The 20,802-nt window shown below is 41.8% G+C and overlaps 1 protein-coding gene across 1 annotated transcript in view; it reads right to left on the reverse strand.

Moving 5' to 3' along the window:
* Nucleotides 1–223: 223 nt before the first annotated feature.
* The window catches only part of ODAD2 (outer dynein arm docking complex subunit 2), a 185,995-nt gene continuing 165,416 nt past the window's right edge, over nucleotides 224–20,802 (reverse strand). The window contains exon 20 of the mRNA XM_056519385.1: nucleotides 224–753. Within this exon, the coding sequence (XP_056375360.1) occupies nucleotides 640–753 (114 nt within the window). The 3' untranslated portion in view covers nucleotides 224–639. The remainder of the gene's footprint in view (nucleotides 754–20,802) is intronic.

Here is a 20,802-nt window from a genome sequence, read left to right on the forward strand (position 1 = left end):
CTTTACAGACGACATCACGCGGTTCTGTTCAGCTGCATATCTGTAGGATGTTATGAACAGAAGAAGGATATATTCGCTTATGTTAGCTATTTTGCTATAATTAGATGTTATGTTGCTGCAGGAGGCTGGTAATAGTGTAAGACATGACGGAATGATATTGGAATGATGTGGACATTCTAGCTGATCACTTCTTTATTTTCTCAATGCCGCCAGCCGTCAGTTCTGATCTACAGTTACTTTACTTTTTCATGGATCTCAAAATATAAGACAGGGCCCAGTGACAGGTTTATAGGATCCAGGTTTTGAACACGCTGTGAAGCAGTCAACACATTTTGACACATGGACATGTAAGACTTCCGGTGTTTCATGTCTTTTACTTATGATGTCAGAATAACACACAGCATAGGCAACATTTTAAACCAAATTTCCAACCAAATCTGTTATAAAGTAGCATTTTCCTACAGTCAGAACAGGCAGCCATAATGTGCAGGAGAATGACCCAATAATTGGATTGTTGGTTGTGTCCTTGGTTTCTGACTACAAAATGGCCACCTGAATTGTGAGTAGGACTAAACTGTAATCCAGATAGTGATCTACTTGTGAAGGTGAGTGAACTATACACATGTTCTTTGTTGAAGGTTAGCCATATCTTGCTTTCTCATTGGCCAGAGCAAGTCGTCGTATATTGGCTATACAACCGGCTGCAGCTTCTTGGAGAAGGGCATCGGCAGAACCAACCATGTCTATGAGAAGCTAAAATAGGAAAAATAATGTAAATCATTAGTATAACAGATATTATCCAACATGCTCTACTGTACTGATCAACCTAAACTTATTTTGTAACATCTTCTATAAATGGATTTTTTAGTATTCGTACCTTTGGCAATGTCACTACAGTCACAGACTAACTAAAAATGACATCAAACATAATAAACAACATCAAGGTTGATCCTAGCCACTGTGCTTTTACCAGGAGTATCATTCCATTGCCTCAGTAGCTGACCTATCAGAGAGCGGGGATGCCGGGCAGATCAGGATCAGCGCCGGTGTTGTATGTTCTCTCAGAGGGGTGGGTTTCATTGAGTTGTGCTGCCAGTCACGTTCCCCAGCTTCTGTGTTTATTACTGATCTTCTAACCTCTGATTCTGGATTGTGTCTAATGCCTTGACTTAGACTAGACAAGACCTTCTGATTTGACCTTCCATGCTCTCCGGTACTAACTTTGGTTCTGACCCCTGGTTTGTCTCTGGACTTTAATTCTGTCTTTGAGGTTACTGTTTGGTTCTGGCCCACCCCACCAGACTATGAGGGACATGTATCAATAATGGTGTAACAATGTGCGATTTTATGTATGTTTTTTTTGCGTCAAATGGAGCATATTTCACCAAAATTATCAATTGTTGTTTTGTAATTTTGGCACAAATGTAGCCCGACAAAAGGCGCAGACCCCAGAATTCCAGGCAGTAAATCTGACTTTGGGACATTCTATTGTTGTAGCTACTTTCTCTGTCACTTTATTCATGGTGTAGATTTGTGCCTAAATGAAGGTATTTGCGCCTAAACTTGCACAAAGTCGCAATTAATGATTTCCAGACCAAAGAATGATTGTAAAAGAAATTACGACTAACAAAGTGAAATCAGTGATTTTGTTCTAAACCATTTGGCGCAATTGTTTGTCGCAAAAAAGTGACATAAAAGGAAATTTGAGACAAATCACAGTAAAAAAAACAGGGTAAAATCCTTCATACATACCCCCCAATGTCTGTTGTGTTTGGGGTAGATAATGTATTTTAGAATGTAGTACCAAAAGCATTGCTCTAGAATTACATGTCTGGTTATGTCACAGACCTCTGGAGATCATTGCACGCACCCATTAGCATATACACTAAATGTATATGTGTCTCTGCCACCCCAAACTGCAGTCCATTATTAACCTACTGGTATAAGTACTGAAGAACGTATACTAGTAAATATTGTATGCTTACTTACTGTCATGAACTTAACTACTAGAGGCAGGACAAGCCCTTAAATATTTGAGGGAGCTATGAAAAAGAGAATAATTGTGTATCCGTCTACAGGGTAAACTGTGCTGCTCTGTAGGCTTCACCATAGGCAATACTACAATAGTTCCTTTATGAATAGAAGCCAGCCATAAGTACGCCTTAATGGTCTGCTTTAGCTCACCGGCTATGTTATCATGTAAATATGCACTATGCATGCTTTTCTACCACAAAATTACTGAGCGCAGAGATTGTAAAAACGCAACTAAAATGTAACTCAAAGCCAAAGTGGTCTAATGAGATTAAGTATATGGGGGCAGAATTACTACTTACATACTTCATCTCAGTATATGAAATTCATTTTCTTACATTTAGACTTTGCTCCTAGCTTGTATTAATTATAAAGAAAAATAATCTGTATTATAAGGCCAAGTAATAAAAATACTTATACACTAACGGAGAGACAGCATACAGGGTGTCCATTGTCTGGGAGCCATAGTTAACATAAGATAGATAGATAGATATGAGATAGATAGATATGAGATTGATAAATATGAGATAGATAGATAGATATGAGATAGATAGATATGAAATAGATAGATAGATATATAGATAGATAGATAGATAGATAGATAGATAGATAGGTAAAATAGATAGATGGACTGGTATTTTCCTGTGCACCCACTTATCCTTTGCAATATTGGGTTTTTGATGCTGTTTTTGGATTCTCTCTTTATAAGAATTATTATTATAAATCTATAGACTGTATTTGCTTTACAATGACAACCACCAAGATTCTACTGACAGACTTGTAAGGAAAAGGGGTGAAAGAGTCAGACTCAGATAGGTTGATAAATCAGGGCCTATATTTCTAGAAACGTACAAAGTAGATTCCAGGTTTTGACCTAAAATTTGGGCACATGTTAGGGAATAGGGTCAGGGCTGTATTTACAGCTTGTGTTGTCCTATGCACTAGGACTAAATACATCCCGTTAGGATGATACCACATGCGTCTGCCACATGTAGATTCAAACAACGAGAACACATTTTTTTTCTGCAGCAGCTACTTAAAGCACAACTGTCATGAGGTTTGGGGCATATTACCTAACCACAGTGTGTGTATGGTGTGTAAAATATGTCTCCAGCCTTACTTGTATCCCTCTTATTACGGCTTTTATTAGCTCAATAAACACTTTTATATGCAGCCACTGACAGTCGGATGGGTGTGGCCAGGGGTTCGCTATGCCCCGCGGCCACCACGCTTATCCCCCGTACACCAGTGCTGGGACCGCTGTGTGATTGACATACATGTCCCAGGGCATGGGCTCCTTCTCTTTCATATGTGAGCGCCAACCAACATTTCTTTACAGAGCCCGAGCGCTCACTTCAACTGTCTGACGCCTCTGTGCGCACGGACAGTGCTCGTCCTTCTCCTCTTACTTCTCCCCATGCGGGAGACGCGCTGGACTCTTCTGCATTCCCTAGAGGCAGAGAGAGCTCACTCTCTGCCTCCACTATTGCCTGGGTGCACGGAGGTGTCAGACAGAGCGCCCGCTCTGTAATGTCGGTCAGCGCTCACATATGATAAGATAAGGGGCACATGCCCTGGGACCTGTGTGTCAATCACAGAGCTGTCCCAGCGCTGGTGTACGTGGAACTTCAGGTAAGTAGCTTTATTGTTCCAACATGCAACGCGTTTTGCTGCACATGTGCAGTTTCATCAGGCAAAAATGAAATAGAGTTGCCTCAGTACAGTACATAAAAAGGGAAAAATGCTGCATCATCTTTGGCCCAGTGGAAGCACAGGCTAGGACAAAGTCCATGAAATGAGGGCAGGACTAGCACTCCTCTGTGTTCACTCCTGTCCTATCAGTCTGCAGCATGAAAATGGGGTTAGGGTGTGTTCACACTACGTTTGTAGTGTATGGTTGCTGGATCCATTCATTTCAATGAGCCGACCGGAGTCAAACGCTGACTCTGGTTGTGGCATTTTTGCCCCGTATACAATTTTCGGACCGGACCTAAAACCGTGGTATACCACGGTTTTTGGTCCGGTCAGAAAACCGTATATGGGCCAGATCCGGCCCTCCCAACCGGATCCAGCAACCGTACACTACAAACGTAGTGTGAACCCACCCTTACAGAGCAGCATGCAGTGATTGTATGAAGAGACCCAGCACAGCAGACTCAGGGAGGAAGATGAGTCATACAGAGTGAGGACACTCCCCTCCAAAGCACAGAATGACAAACCAAGTGAGCAACAGCTAGAAGGTATATGTGAGAGAAATACAGGTGCCAGACACATAAAAATTATATGTACATGATCAGAGAATTAGTTACTGAGTAACATAACTTTTTCTTTGAGTGGGATAGGACAGGTACTCTTTAAAAAAATGTATACTAACAACCTGTTAGTTTTTGATATTATGCTGAGAAGCAATCAGATCATTATACAAGATTGTAGATGTGCACCATGTCTGTTTTCTACCCAAATTCATACTGTGATTTCTATACTTCCCTTTTTTTTTTGTTTGAACATGTGCTGCACTCTTCCCCACCCCCTCAGCCCAACCCTATATAGGTAGTAATTAGCTACATAAGGGCCATTTCATTCCTAGCAGCCTCCCAGTCTGACTGGGAGAGCATGGTAAGTGAGCCATTACACCTTATTCACACTGGTGTGGTGCGGGGCGGCGTCCGTTGCTGCCGTGGCGCTGTGTCTGTGGGCGGGTGCGGCCCATAGACTGGTTTGAGTGGCATTGGGGCCGCTCTGCCAGTGGGTCGTCCCCCCCCCCCCCGTGGGCACTGGTGTCGCGGCGGTGGTGGTCGCCGCCCAGTGCTACGCCATTTTATGTTAGGGACCCACTCTAAATAGGTGGCCTTGACGTGGCGAGTCGGCTTTGTACTTTTTGATCAAAAATGTATACTAACAACCTGTTAGTTTTTGATATTATGCTGAGAAGCAATCAGATCATTATACAAGATTGTAGATGTGCGCCATGTCTGTTTTTTACCCGAATTCATACTCTTTAAGCAAAGACTATATTAGTAAACTGAGATGTTTAACTCTAACTTTTTAATGGTAAGGGTTTCCACCACCTTTGCTTGGAAATTTTTCTATAGTTCTGCTCCTTTGTGGTGGGGTGGAAATTAGAAAACAAAATGGGAACTATAAAGGAGGCTTGCAGACGATGAGGAATCTTAGGGCTGGTTCCTACTTGGTACTCGGACAGCTGCTTTTCATTTTCTATGTACTTCATGGCACAGACAAGCAGAACGTGGTTAGTCTCCATACAATGGAGGATCTATTTGATTAGATCCCAGGTGGCACTTGGCACAGTAGGCAATCATAAAGTCAAGCCAGGAGATAAAAAGTAATCCAGATCATTCTCTATTGAGGGAATTTAATGGAATGCTCTGAAACGGTCCCAAAAAGGTAAGATTTGGCCTGTGTCTGACAATGACAGGCCTGCTGAACAGCGCAGTAAACATTCTTTCATGTTAAAGTGCTCCGCTAATATCCCCCCCCCCCCCCCCCACCTTTCAATAAAATATAGCAGATCTACTCATACTGACAATGTGGCTGATAACCACAAGGAAATCTGTTATCACTCATCCCAGCTGCATAGTTTCCTTATGGCTAAAACACAGATCAGGATTTTGAATAGCTGAATATAGGCATAAATTGAAGGCAGACGCTGACATCCTGTTACTCGTGAAGTGAAAAGGCATTTTCTAGTCCGTATTCACTGGCAAAAGTGCGACAGAAGAAGCAGATCCATTATTTCCATGTAATGTCTTAGGCTGGGTTCACACTACGTTTTTCAACTACGGTTCCCGCATACGTTTTCTATCAAAAAACGCATGGGGAAAAAACGGATGGAACAGTATGGGAAAAAGTAAACCGTATGCGTTTTTAAACAGTATACTGTTTTTAAAAGTGCATACAGTTCCGTCAGTTTTTATAGAAAAAAAAACTATAAGTTTTTGAAAATTTTGCCCATTTTTAATGGGAGGGGTCTTGGCTGGGGACTTTAGGATTCAAATGCGCATGTGCAAAGTAAAAACTTACACATGTGCGTTTCCCATTGAAGTCCATGTAAAAAAAAACGTATGCGGTTGCAGTACGGTTTTTAAACCAGAGTCAAAACTGTGGTTGACCACGATTTTGTCTCCGGTTTAAAAACCGTACTGCAACCACATACGTTTTTTTTAACATGGACGTCAATGGGAAACGAACATGTATACAGTTCCATACGGGAAAAACGTATAAGTTTTTACTTTGCACATGCGCATTTGAATCCTAAAGTCCCCACCCAAGACCCCTCCCATTAAAAATGGACAAAATTTTCAAAAACGTATGTTTTTTTTTCTACAAAAACGGACGGAACAGTATGCACTTTTAAAAACAGTATACTGTTTAAAAACCCATACGGTTTACTGTCTTTACGGCCTTTTGATTAAGATGTCAGGGGACAGAAGTGTTGGGTATTTTAATGTCTTATAAAATAACAGAAGCATAATAACTTAAATACCTTTGTAACTTTCTTCATTAGCAAAAATGGCTTCTTACCCAAGAAACAAAAAGCTCTAAAGCAGGGATCGACCGATATTGATATTTTAGAGCCGATACCGATAACCTGTGAACTTTCAGGCCTATAGTCGATAACTTATGCCGATATTCCGTGCATTTTAATCCCCCCCCCCGCTTTAAATCAATGAACTGCAGCGGATTTTGCGGGGCCAGGGGCCTGTCCTGGGGTCCTGAGTCCAACCACCGCCGCTGCCCGCCGTGTGTGTGTCCAACCCCGCCGCTTTGCACAATGGAGATGGAGAAGCTGCTGAGTGAGTTCAGCCCCAGCCGCCCCTCCACAGCCTTGCCCCGGCCCTGCACTGTACACTGTACCCGTACACCCGTACACTCTGTATGCTGTACCCGTACACCAGAGGAGTGCTGTCCCCGGTCACCAGCCTGGCCTTCACCATGAACAGACTCACTGGCCTGGGGATATAATTATAATTACCTGTTCCCGGGGTACGCGCTACTTCTGGCTCCTGTGGCATCCTGCGCTGTTGCTGTGCGCTGCGCAATGACGAGTGACATCCTCAACGCGACGTCACCGTCAGTGGCCCGGCGCACAGTGACAGCTCAGGACGCTGCCAAAGCCAGAATTAGCGCGGACACCGGGAAAAGGTAATTATAAAACCGGGGATTAGGGAGGCAATGGGGCAGCGGCGGTCTCTGGCCAGAGGGGAGGCAATCAGGCAGCGGCGGTGGTTGGACTCAGGACAGGCAGTGGGAGAGAAGCAGGCAGCGGTCTCTGGCCCAGCAAAAGCCGCTACAGTTCATTGATTTAAAGCGCCCGCATTATCAGCATTATCGGCAAGATAAAATCGGCCAATCCCTACTATTAAATTTTGGATATACAGTAAGGTGTTTCACTTTCCTGCAATCTGTTATTCACTGCCTGTTATTTAGCTCAGTCTGTCTCTAGTAACAGAGACACCAAGACGGAAGACAGAAAGTAGGGACAGGGATTGTGCTGTGTGCAGAGGAGAGGACTGTGAGATGTGTAACTGCAATTTATGATGCTGTCTGCCCTCTAAAGTGGATCCACACTGAATGAAAGCTTCTTAACTCTGATTACCCAGGAAGGCAAGTTTTCTCCTACTACTATATGTAAACAGTGCTGCCTCCTGAAAGTAATCCCCTCTCATTCCCCCCCCCCCCTTTTAGCTTGTGATTAGCAGTAGCAGTAGTTTTCTATTTTCTGTATTGTGGCTATTTCTTTCATTTTCTGCTCAAATAGTGCATGGTAAAGCAAGTGCATTGATAAACGTTCATCCTTCAATATGCCTTCTATAGTAGTGTATTGTGTAAAGCAACAGCCCAGCACAGTGAGGCCGGTTCAGTCAAGTAGACTTTCACCAACACTATGACATGGAATAGTAGAAATGAGTAGGTGCTGTGCTGTGATTGGCCAGACAACTAAGGGAAATTAAATGTGTGTACTGCTGCCACACAACCTACCTCTGGTCCTGCTCCCTGCAATGGAGATAATTAAAAATAGCTGAGCACCATGGAGGTGGATTTCAGGGACTCAGTAACCGCAGTGAGCACTAAAATCACCTTATTGTTACTTTGAAGGTTTAATCTAACCAAACCATACATGTTTTCTAAAATCTTTTGAAATAACAGATATGCATTAAGGTTACAGAGCTTCCAAAGAGTTGAGTTGTTCTTATGTGGTTTGGGAGCACAGAGGTGGTCTTACCAATAGGGTAACCAGAGAGACATCTTTTCCGGATGTAAAATGTATAGGGCTTGTCTGGCTTAGAAAATTCTCAAAAACTGTATTAGGGTGGGTTCACACCACGATTTTACTATACGGTTTCGGCATACGGTTTCATGAAAAAAACGTATGCAACCGTACAGAAAACCGTGCCCATAGACTTCCCATTCAAAACCGTATGCACCACAATGTATATGGTTGTCTCCGTTTTTCAAACCATACGGTTTTTAACTTTTCTACCACGGTTTTTGGTCCGGGTAAAAAACAGTATTAAACAGTATACTTTTTTTTAAAACATGGGAGTCAATGGGAACCGTACAGAACCGTATGTGCGTACGGTTCCATCCGGTTTTCACCATATGGTTTTTGGCTTTGCTCAGTTTTCTTGGAATTTCAATCAAACAATTAAAACTTAATTCATAAAGGAGTGAAAAGTTAAAAACGTATAATTTTTTTTCTTAAAAACGGATGCAACTGGACATCATTTTTCAAACCGTATACAGTTTTCAACCGTATACAGATACAAATTTGTACAGATGTTTTGATACAGTTTAGTCAGGTTTTGAGGAATCCGTTTTTTTTTATCAAAAACCTGATTCAGGAACTGCATTGCAAAAATGTGGTGTAAACCCATTCACTCGGTTTCTTTCTGGCAGTTTCTGAGCCAAAGTCAGAAGTGGATCCATAAGGGACGAAAAGTATAAGTCCTTCCTTTATATGTCCTATTCCTTTTGAATACATTTCTGGCTTTGGCTCAAAAACTGCAGTGGCAGTTTTCCAAAAACTGCCAGAAAAAAAACCAAGTGGAAATTTAGCCTTAGAGAATTTTAAGTTAATGGGGAGGTCTTTTTTTTTTTTTAAAGGCCTTTGTCAAATAGCGACAGTGGCTACAGTGTCTGTCTCAGGAGGACCCAAGACGTCCATGTATTACAAAGACAATGGGAAGTTCGTAATGCTCTATTTCTCCTGTGGTGGTGCTGCTAGTAAATAGAACAATTGCTATCTACACGTTACAGAATATCTGGCTAAGGTCCCAAAAGCTCATCAGGGTCCTATATAATATTAAGAAATTTTCCTAAGCAGACAATCCCATTAAGCTACCTAGTTTGATATCACAAATTTAAGACTAAATATTGTCATACCAAAAATGTCAAATATAAAAAAAAACTGATAATAACAAAAACAGTATGAACATAACAGACATTAACCCTAACATCCCCAACTATTCATGCTGCTGGAGACAAAAACACAATGTGCAACTAAAAAGGGTGGAACCGCTACTAAGCAGAAGGGTTACACTACTGACTATTTCCAAGTTCCACATGCTTTCAATTTGACAGATAAGGGCAGGCAGAATTACAAGTGTCTGACCTCGAAACAAGAAATCCTATTTGAACTAGGCAATCTGAATATATTGCTCATGTTTAGTCATTTACATGTCATATACATAGAAAAAGGAATATTTTCAATCAAGGCAGAATTAGAGTTTCCCTGTCGAAATCCACTCCTGGCTCCTGTATTTAGCCAGATATTGAGATACTGCAATGCTAAAGGCTATGATAATGTTTTTATTAACATTAGAAAAAGTAAAAATCATCTGGCTCCGAGCCGGAGAATGAGGTCACCCAGAGTATGTCAATTTATACCGACCGAAAAGGGAAAAAAAAGGATGTAAAGTCAGAGATTTACCGTGATTTTATGGTATACAAGAACAAGTCTTAAGTAGCGCTTTATCTTTTATTTTATAGCTGTCAAATTAAATATACATTTGTTATTTAGCAGAGCCCAGGACATGTACTGTACACAAAGCCGAACAATTGCAAGACGTTGCTCCGAGTATTTCTGTGGTTTACGGTAAGAGCCAAGTCGGAAGGAAAAGACATTCTCTGAATTTTCTTGAAGCAAGATAAATACAGAAGAGAAATACAGATGAAAGATGAAGTTGCTAACTGAGGACAGTGCCAGATTCCTCTTTTTTGGCTCGCTGAGGAACTGGCAGATGCACTTACTAGCAATCTTTTCCATTAAATTGAGCTGCATATATTTAGGTTTGGTTGTTTATACATTTTATTTTACCCAATCTCAATTTTTTTTCCCTCAAAAAGATTTTTCAATTACTGAAAATGATCCATTGAAATAAATATTAGCTAGCTGAGTAATCGGGAATGGCTGATGTGTCTGTACTGAGGTTATAAAGGGGCAGTCCATTCTAGAAAACTTGACCACCAAACATGAAGAGAAGAGTGGGCACCACCTATAAACAGTGTTAGTCTGAAAACAACAAAGTGCTACAAAAAAAGACAACTGCACAACCCATAAATTGTCCTTATCGGGTTCAAATGTCAATGGACATGGACACACTCAACATATCAAAGTGTAAATGCCATAAAAACAAGTTTAAAAACATTTGAATAAACATTTGACATGTTGTCCAGACATGTAAAAAGTTGAGATCACGCAGTCTCACTCGTAAGATCACAAACTGAGTAAAAATGCTGGAACTACTAGCATGTACTGTACATCAGCATTCTGTTCATACCCCTTATACCAGTCTATTAGCAGCAAAAGACCTTCATGCATTGGCTGGCAGTGCTCAGCTAACAGTAAACCAGAGTTAAACAAGAGTTTCAACAATACAGAAGAGGAAAAGAAACTAGCAGCACTCACACACTGGGTCCAAACGTCTTTAATTACAGAGGTGTGGGGACCCCATGACAAGAGCAACAACATTTCACAACCGCTTCTTCCAGCTCTCTGACAAGAGAGCCGGAAGAAGCATCTCACTCCTAAGATCCTCTGCGATTGCGAGTTACAGCCGGATGGATTAAGTGGTAACGCACGGCTAATGGCTGTCATTATAACCTGACCCTTTTACTGCTTAAGTAGAGTCGACAATGGCAGTGTCAACATCAGTCACTGGGGAGTGACCCAAAAAAATGCAGAACAAATTATCAGGGCTACAGAATATAGAGATCATATTGTATAAAAATAATACAGTCAACACAAAATGAAAAATACTTTCTAAATGTATTTAAACCTGTTTCTGTGGCATTTGCACTCTGATACATTTAGTGTGTCCATGTCCATTTACATGTTAACTGAATGAAGATTGACACTTTATGAGATGTGCAGTTGTTTTATTTTTCCGCATGGCGCTTTGTTGTCTTCTTGGAATTCTAGGAAATAGACTAAGGTACAAGCTCCTATTTACAAGACTGAAATATCCCTGATGTTTGCCAAGAGAATCTCTGGTGCCAACTGCTCGGCAGGGTATCCAAACGATACTAAAGTCGATGTCTTTCTACAAGCGCACAGTTAGGCAAAGATAAGCCGCTCTCCCTTGCCGAATTTTTCCCCCCTAGATGGGATCAGACTATAATGCAGCACTTGTTGTGTATTCCAAAAGTCAAGTAATGTGATATCCTTACTCTAGTTTAAAAAAAAAATCAACTCCAGTCCCACAGATTCCAAACCTCCCTGACCTCAAAAGAAGAAAACGAAGACTTGGAAACACATTTCCCCCTTGGTAGCTTTATATAACAAGCTGCTGCCACATGAAGGGACCCTCAATCTAAACAGGATTCCGACAACAATGTGCTTAGAGGCATCGGTTTGCCGTTTTCCGGCAGCTTTCCAGAGAATCTTAGCACCTGACGTCCCTTTAAACACAGTTTAAATTACTCTTAAGGGTTTTTCACCACGCGGCGGCCCTCTTTCTTAAAATAAATAAAGTCTGCAAAAAGTGATTGAGTTTAATGTGTTCTCCTTTCTCGGTGAACTCTTTCGGACTGATATGATTGATGCAGTCGTAGACTTCGGAGCAGTGAGAGTTGGACTAACATGTTTTTCTGGGGATGATGGATTAACCGGTGAGCTTGTTTTTGGCGGGGTAAAGACCAACTAATTAATATCCAGTGACAGGCATCACCTTAATGTTCGCCGCCTTTACCGCTGGACTACATGGACGTCATCACTTCTTGCAATAATAAAAAAATAAATTGCAGCTACCTAATAATTGGGTGTAATTGCTGAAAGACAAGACAAAAATTCTTTCGGGTTCCTGGTAAGTTGGATGAGTTTCCTGCTGCTTCTTCGTCGTCTTTTAAATGGCCTATTCTCCATCCCTGCCCACACTACTGAATAGCGCTTTATGTTATGTAATTAAGCTGACCCTTTTACATTAGGATTTACTTCCAATGAAAACAAATAGGAACATTAAAAGGAACAGGAAAATAATATGTGCACCACAAGGAAATAAGGAAGCACTGAATTTGAGGTATGAAGGAGTCTTTGATGAGAAGGATCTGTAGATAGAGATTCATTTATTAGTGAATCATAAGCAGATCCATGACAGGTATATGGAGCCATCTTTTAAGAGGAAGAGTCATCTAAAATGATATGTTTGTTTTAGGGCGGGTTTAAAGGGAACTAGTCAGCAGTTGTAAGCCCTTGAAAACTGCTGACACTTCTACATAGAGAACAGGGAGTGTATTTAAAATATAACTAATGCCCAAAAATGTCTTTTAGTGTCCAGGGCGCCTCTATCCCAAGTACCCAGGAGGTGGGCCTTTCATGCCAGATGCCTAGAGCTCTATGCTCTAGGGCAGTTATGGTGAACCTTTTTGAGCCTGAGTGCCCAAACCATAATGCACGCCAACTTTTTTTTCCCTCAAAGTGCCAGCACAGCAATTAAATCAGAATACTGAGGTTTAAGTTTAGAAAAAACAACTTAGGTAGGCAGTATGTTCCCCCACATTAGGTTGTAGTTCCCCCACATTAGGTAGGCAGTATGTTCCCCACATTAGGTAAGTAGTATAGTTCCCCCACATTAGGTAGGCAGTATGTTCCCCCACAATAGGTTGCAGTTCCCCCACATTAGGTTGCAGTCCCCCCCACATTAGGTTGATGTTCCCCCACATTAGGTAGGCAGTATAGTTCCCCCACATTAAGTTGTAGTTCCCCCACATTAGTTTGGCAGTATAGTTCCCCCACATTAGGTTGTAGTTCTCCCACATTAGGTAGGCAGTATAGTTCACCCACATTAGGATGTAGTTCCCCCACAATAGATTGGCAGTATAGTTCCCCCACATTAGGTTGCAGTTACCCCACATTAGGTTGCAGTTACCCCACATTAGGTTGCAGTTCCCCCACATTAGGTTGCAGTTCCCCCACATTAGGTAGGCAGTATAGTTCCCCCACATTAGGTTGGCAGTATGTTCCCCCACATTAGGTTGGCAGTATGTTCCTCCACTTTAGGTGCAGTATAGTTCCCCCACAGACATACAGCCTTCAGCCATATACAGTGTATGGCTGGAGGCTGTATGTCTGTGTACTGCCTCACAATGCTCCGTCCACCACTCCTCCGGTCAGGGGTCACGCTCTACTGTAGCAGTAGGTCCTGGGACTGGAGGAGCGTGGTCGGAGCACTGAAGATGACGTGCAGGTAACTTACCATACCTGCGTGTCCTCCTCCTCAATGCTCCCCTCCTCCGTTCCTATGGACGCACACACGGGATGTCAGTGATGACCCTGCGTGCGCTACCTCCTGGCGGCCCCTGCGTTTTTAAAGTTAACATGGGGCCGTAGAAAGGAAACCGGACATCCTTGTGTCCCGAAAAGATCTTTCGGGACACAGGGATGTCCCAGTTTGCCCCGCCTGGCGAACTAAGGCCGCGTGCCCACAGAGGGGCTCGGTGTGCCACCTGTGGCAAGCGTGCCATAGGTTCGCCATCACTTCTCTAGGGTTTCTTCGGACCCTCTTTCCAGATGATAGTGACAGCTAATGTGTTCAGTCACTCAGAGCTGAGAGGAGGATCTGGGGCAGCCTTAGTGAACAGAGGTCTGAACACCGGTATTCCGGCCATATACATCCAAAGGATAGGGGATAAGATGTCTAATCGTGGGGGGCCTGCTGATGCCCCCCGCCGAGATCTCCGTGCAGTACCCGGTATTCTCTGCCGGGCTGCTGCTCCAGTCTCACAAACCTCTGTGTTTCCAGGACTGGAGATGTGATGTCACGCTACGCTCCCTCTATTCATGTCTATGGGAGGGGGCGTGGTGTGACATTAGACATGAAGGGGGCATTAGACACGAGGGGGCATGACGTCTCCAGTACAGGAAACGCAGAGGTTTCCGAGACTGGAGAAGCAGCATGGCAGAGAATGCCGGGTGCTGCACGGAGATCACATGGGGTCCCAGCATCGCCCCCCCCCCCCCCCCCCCACGGACAGACATCTTATCCCCTATCCTTTGGAAAGGGGATAAGATGTCTATGGCCGGAATACCCCTTTAAGGCTCTTTTTGACTGGCCAATGGGAGTAGGATACCGAGCGCCGATCTTGGGTTACAGAGCCTTTACGCAGCTCAATGAATGATCACCAAATTGTTTGTGTGCCACTTTAAATTGATCATTAATGGCTGAACATCCCCTGCTTACACAAGGCAATGTGTGGTCAATAATGATGATGTTATTACCACCTGATGAATGAGAATTGTTTGTCAGCTGGGGAACAAGCATTCCTAGTAACAGTCTTTTGCCTTATGATGGTCCCATGTAAAGGGTCCTCCTCTTCCTACACTAGTGGATGAGATGCTACCTGGTACTTCAGTTATGTTTGAACTCATCATCATCCATCCTCTACATGGAAATGTCAACAGATTCCCATTAAAGGGGTACTCCGGTGGAAAACTTTTTTATTTTTTTTTTTAAATCAACTGGTGCCAGAAAGTTAAACAGATTTGTAAATTAGAAATATGGATGCGTAGCTCTACAACATAAAATGTACGAGGTTAACTGGATACCTCTCACCCAAAAGAGGAAAAAAGGGAATTGAATCAAGGAAAATAAAATATACCAGTGCACTATATCAGTGCACTAACTCATCAAAGAGTTATATGGTATCAGTCTGGGAAATGCCAAGAAAAGAATTCAATACAATATACCAAAAATTATAAATTTATTAATGTACCTCAATATATAAGATATGAATGTCAGATGACAATAAAATATAATTTTAAAATATTGATGTTAATAATGTGCCAAATGTGGGGCCCCATGTTGGCACCTGATTATGCTAAACGGATACCACCATATGACTTGATAAAACCAATATGTGGATATGGTCACTATTCACACCAGGAATAGAAAAACGCACAATGGCTCAAATAAAGCCTAGGAAAAAAATTGTGTCCCCTATAACGGGGTGAATTGTCCTACAATACAAGGAACAACCTGTAAATGAAAATACAGCCTACAAATAAGATATAGTGTAACAACCTGTAAATATAAATACAATGTGAATCCTGCAATGAAAATGTGAATAAATACAAGATAAGATGCTGATGATATCAAATAGTTGTGGTTTCCAGTAATAACCTGTAAATGAATATATCGCAGTCCTGATATAATCTTGTGTGAATAGTGGCCACTTTCATATGTCCCGCATATAATGAAGCAGTCTTTCTTTTTTTGCCAATTGTATCCACTTAAGGATGGTAAACTGTATCAATGTTTCCGTATGCTGTGTTCTCTAGGATTGCTGTATTATAGCTATGTTGGTATAAAGCGTAATAGCTGTTAATGAATTGTCGGCACTTTCGTGCCACTCACCGCTCCTACGATCTGGTTGACTGTGTAACGCTCAAGCTGGGGTGGCGATGTGCGGCCACGTCTCCCTCAGCGAGCTGCGAGGATAGCGGTGTTAGGCCGGTCAGCGTGTGTCTCGGCGGCGTCTGACGTCAGCAGTCAGCGGATTGCAGGTCAGCTGACTGTTTTGTAATGGACGTTTAGTTTGAGCAGATGTTAAAGTCTCTTAACTTTTCCAATAATATTATTCAGCAAACGATCAGCATATGGTCAGCAATCCCAGGTGGATATAAGGCAATTCTTTCATTCCTGAGGTATCAATGGCAATAAGTCCTCATAGATATTAGCGGGTAAAAAAACGCACCAGGATGGGTGCTAAATGTGAATATGGTTAAGTGGAATCCGGCTTCCAAATGCAGCACCAGACGCGTTTCGGGGTATGACAAGTTGACACCCCTTCTTCAGCTGACTGCTGACGTCAGACGCCGCCGAGACACACGCTGACCGGCCGAACACCGCTATCCTCGCAGCTCGCTGAGGGAGACGTGGCCGCACATCGCCACCCCAACTTGAGCGCTACACAGTCAACCAGATCGTAGGAGCGGTGAGAGGCACGAAAGTGCCGACAATTCATTAACAGCTATTACGCTTTATACCAACATAGCTATAATTCAGCAATCCTAGAGAACACAGCATACGGAAACATTGATACAGTTTACCATCCTTAAGTGGATACAATTGGCAAAAAAAGAAAGACTGCTTCATTATATGCGGGACATATGAAAGTGGCCACTATTCACACAAGATTATATCAGGACTGCGATATATTCATTTACAGGTCATTACTGGAAACCACAACTATTTGATATCATCAGCGTCTTATCTTGTATTTATTCACATTTTCATTGCAGGATTCACATTGTATTTATATTTACAGGTTGTTACACTATATCTTATTTGTAGGCTGTATTTTCATTTACAGGTTGTTCCTTGTATTGTAGGACAATTCACCCCGTTATAGGGGACACAATTTTTTTCCTAGGCTTTATTTGAGCCATTGTGCGTTTTTCTATTCCTGGTGTGAATAGTGACCATATTTACATATTGGTTTTATCAAGTCATATGGTGGTATCCGTTTAGCATATTCAGGTGCCAACGTGGGGCCCCACGTTAGGCACATTATTAACATCAATATTTTAAAATTATATTTTATTGTCATCTGACATTCATATCTTATATATTGAGGTACATTAATAAATTTATAATTTTTGGTATATTGTATTGAATTCTTTTCTTGGCATTTCCCAGACTGATACCATATAACTCTTTGATGAGTTAGTGAACTGAGGACTGGTATATTTTATTTTCCTAGATTTGGAAATTACTTCTATTTAAAAAAATCTTAATTCCTTAGTACTTTTTAGCAGCTGTATGAGAGGAAATTCTTTACTTTTTGAATTTCTTTTTTGTGTTGTCCACAGTGCTCTTTGCTGACACCTCTGTCCATGTCAGGAACTGTCCAGAGCAGCATAGGTTTGCTATGGAGATTTTCTCCTGCTCTGGACAGTTCCTGATACGGGCATCAGGTGTCAGCAGAGAGCACTGTGGACAACATAAAAAAGAAATTCAAAAAATAAAGATTTTCCTCTGTAGCATACAGCTGCTTAAAAGTACTGAAAGGATTAAGATTTTTTTAAAAGAAGCCATTTACAAATCTGTTTAACTTTCTGGCACCAGTTCATTTAAAAAAAAATAAAAAGTTTTCCACTGGAGTACCCCTTTAAGATATCACTACATACCACACACATATACCATTTGTGGGATCAAGGTAACGTTTACATCACATCTCAGACACTAAAGAGACCTAATGTAAGCATTACTATAACAATAACTAAGTAGTTTACATAAAGAGACTAAACAAGACTCCAGAAGCAAACCCATTTGTTTTGAGCATATTGCTCCAGGTAGTCCTTGTGATACAGCAGTGGTCCCCAAACTGTGGCCCTCCAGATGTTGCAAAACTACAATTCCCAGCATGCCTGGACAGCCTACGGCTGTCCAGGCATGCTGGGAATTGTAGTTTTGCAACATCTGGAGGGCCACAGTTTGGGGACCACTGTGATACAGCATCGGCTTCTCCAGATGTTACTAAATTTTATGTAAATACAAGACGCTCCTATCATGCTTTTAGATCTTCATTTACTGATCAGCAGCAAAAGCATATTATGAACAACATACAAGAAAAAACTTAGTAGGCACAGGTATGGTGTAGCCAAACATGCTACAGGTATTAACCAATCAATGCACAGTAGCAGATATAATAGTGACAGTTAATCTAATATCTTCCTTCTTCTTTTGCTGCTCAGCAGCTGTTAACAGATAAGTCATTGTCTCTACAGTATTTTTTCTTTAAATATCCATATTTCTTTAACTGATATATATATATATATTATCACCATTTATTTATTTAATTAACCCATTTATTTATTTATTTTATTCTGTTTATAGTATTGCATACATATTACTTTAATTAACCCCCTTATATATATGGTCTGCTATTCCATTATTATTTTTTCTCTATAATACATTGATATAATTTCCCCCAACTCTTTATTTCCAAGTATTCAGTATATTGTCATTATACTGGGGTCCCGGTACTCCCGCTTCATATATATTATATTCCTTCCTAGTTCGTCAGCATAAACTCAATATTTTCTCTCACTGTATACTTACCTCACCTTACCGATACCTCCGGTTCCCAATCCAGGCTTTCTTCTCCGATATTTCTTCCCCTGCGTTTCGTTTCACCATCTTCTTTTCTTCTGCACCATCGCCGCCATTTTCTCTCAGTTCCCGGAAGTCTCGCGATACTTCAGCAGAGTGGTCCTCACCTGCTGTTGGGCGGGAATCCTGTCACTCCGTCAGGTTCCCTCAGAGACGCAGTACTGCCTCCCTGTCACTCCAGTACCACACGGTGATTGGCTTTACTAATTAGCTACTCTGTAATTAATTTGTACTCGGTCCCAGCATTACTGAGTACCTACTCACTGTGACAGAAATACCAAATTGCTTTTATAAAAGCAAATCATTTCTGCCTATTCTGCCTAGAATTGCCTCATAGCATATATATATAAATATTAATATTTACTCATGGAGACCTCTGAAGCTCAATCAGCTAATATTGAGGCTAATAATAATGACCACCTCCAGAATCTGGTGGATAATTCAGTGGCCAGATCAGTACAGAGTGCCATGTTATCTGCAGTTACTGTTTTGCAAGATAGTATACAGAAATCTATTTCTCTGGCACTGGCCCACCCCTCCACCTCTAATCCCAAAACACCTGGTGATCTTTATTTCACACCAGAAACTTCAGTGGCAGATTTAGCCAAAGGGTTTAATGTCCCCAAAAAGGCTACTTCCAAAAAACGACACACACATGACGGCACTGCTCCCCCTCCTAAAAAACAATGTAAAGGAGGTCGCCAAGATAAATTAAAAGACAGACCTATCATAGGTCACGATAAATGCGCTTCAAAGCCGCACACGTTACCCTCTGCCCAAGAGGAAGTATCTGTAAGTAGGGCTCATAAGACCGCTAAAAGAAATAAACCAAATTCTTTTACAGAACCGAATTCTGATGATTCTTCAGATTCTCAGGCTGAGGAAATTGTTGATTCTTTTGACTACCTGTCACAAGAAAGCGGTGAAATAAATGATGACCCTGACTATCAGGAGGATGACCCTTTGGAGGAATCAGACCTTTCCTCCTTTGACCCAGCCCTCATCCAACACCCCAGATCTGGGGAATGGCTACCTAACCCCATAGTTGCTAAGTTCCTCTCTATTAGAGTTAACAAGAGCATGGATAAGGTCACTCGCAGTAAACTGAAGGCAGAGTGTCCCCGCCCTATACTCCCCCATTTATCTTCAATAACTCCAGAACTGGACCCAGTTCTGAATAAATTTTTGATGAAAACAGGGAAAAATCCTAAAAAAGGTATAGATAGGAGTTTTAAGTCCTGTCAGGACAAACTCCTGGATATTCTCGGTCCCTTATCAAAGATTTTAGACATGGTAGAAGAATCTTCTATCTCCAACAAACCAGTTGAAGTGGAAGTTCTAAAAGGTTGGACACAACGTGCTGTATGTTTTTTGGGCAACGCAAATGCAGCCCTTTCCACTGAGCGTAAACGCTCTGTTCTAATGAGAATCGACCCCCAATTAACGAACTTAGCATCCAATGAACCTACTCACCCCACAGAGGGGATGCTCTTTGGGGAAGATTTTATTAATCAAATGGGCAAATACGTTGGACTCTTTTCGTCCATCAACAAAGCTCAAACATCGTTGAAAAAAGTTTTTTCCAATAGGGTTTTTGGTAGGGCCGGGAAAGGAAGGAGCCGCTCTTCCGGCCGCTATCTCCCCACTAGACAACAGTCAAGAGGCTCCTTTCAAAATCAGTACCAACCTTACCAGCCATCATATACTACCCAACCAGCCAACCCCACACCGTTCTTCCCCTACCGGGCAAGACCCTGGCGCCCAAGAGGACAACGTGGATTCCAGCGTGCTAAACCAACTACAGGTAAGTCTTCCCATTTACTCCCACAACCTTCCATTAGGAGGGAGACTCACACATTTTTTAACAAACTGGACTACAATTACGTCAGACTCTTGGATCCTGGATACAGTATCAGGTTTCCAAATAGAGTTTTTCTCTCCTCCCGTACAACACTCTCTACCCCATCCAATTCATTTTTCAACTACAGACCTAGATCTGATCAATCTAGAAGTAACGGAACTCATTGCAAAGAAAGCAATTATACCTGTTCCCCTAAATTCCCCAGGTTTTCTCAGCAATCTATTTCTAGTACAAAAGAAAGATGGAGGTCACAGACCCGTGATCAACTTAAAACTACTC

The sequence above is a fragment of the Hyla sarda genome, chromosome 5 (assembly GCF_029499605.1).
Source record: "Hyla sarda isolate aHylSar1 chromosome 5, aHylSar1.hap1, whole genome shotgun sequence".
In the NCBI taxonomy this organism is placed as follows: Eukaryota; Metazoa; Chordata; class Amphibia; order Anura; family Hylidae; genus Hyla; species Hyla sarda.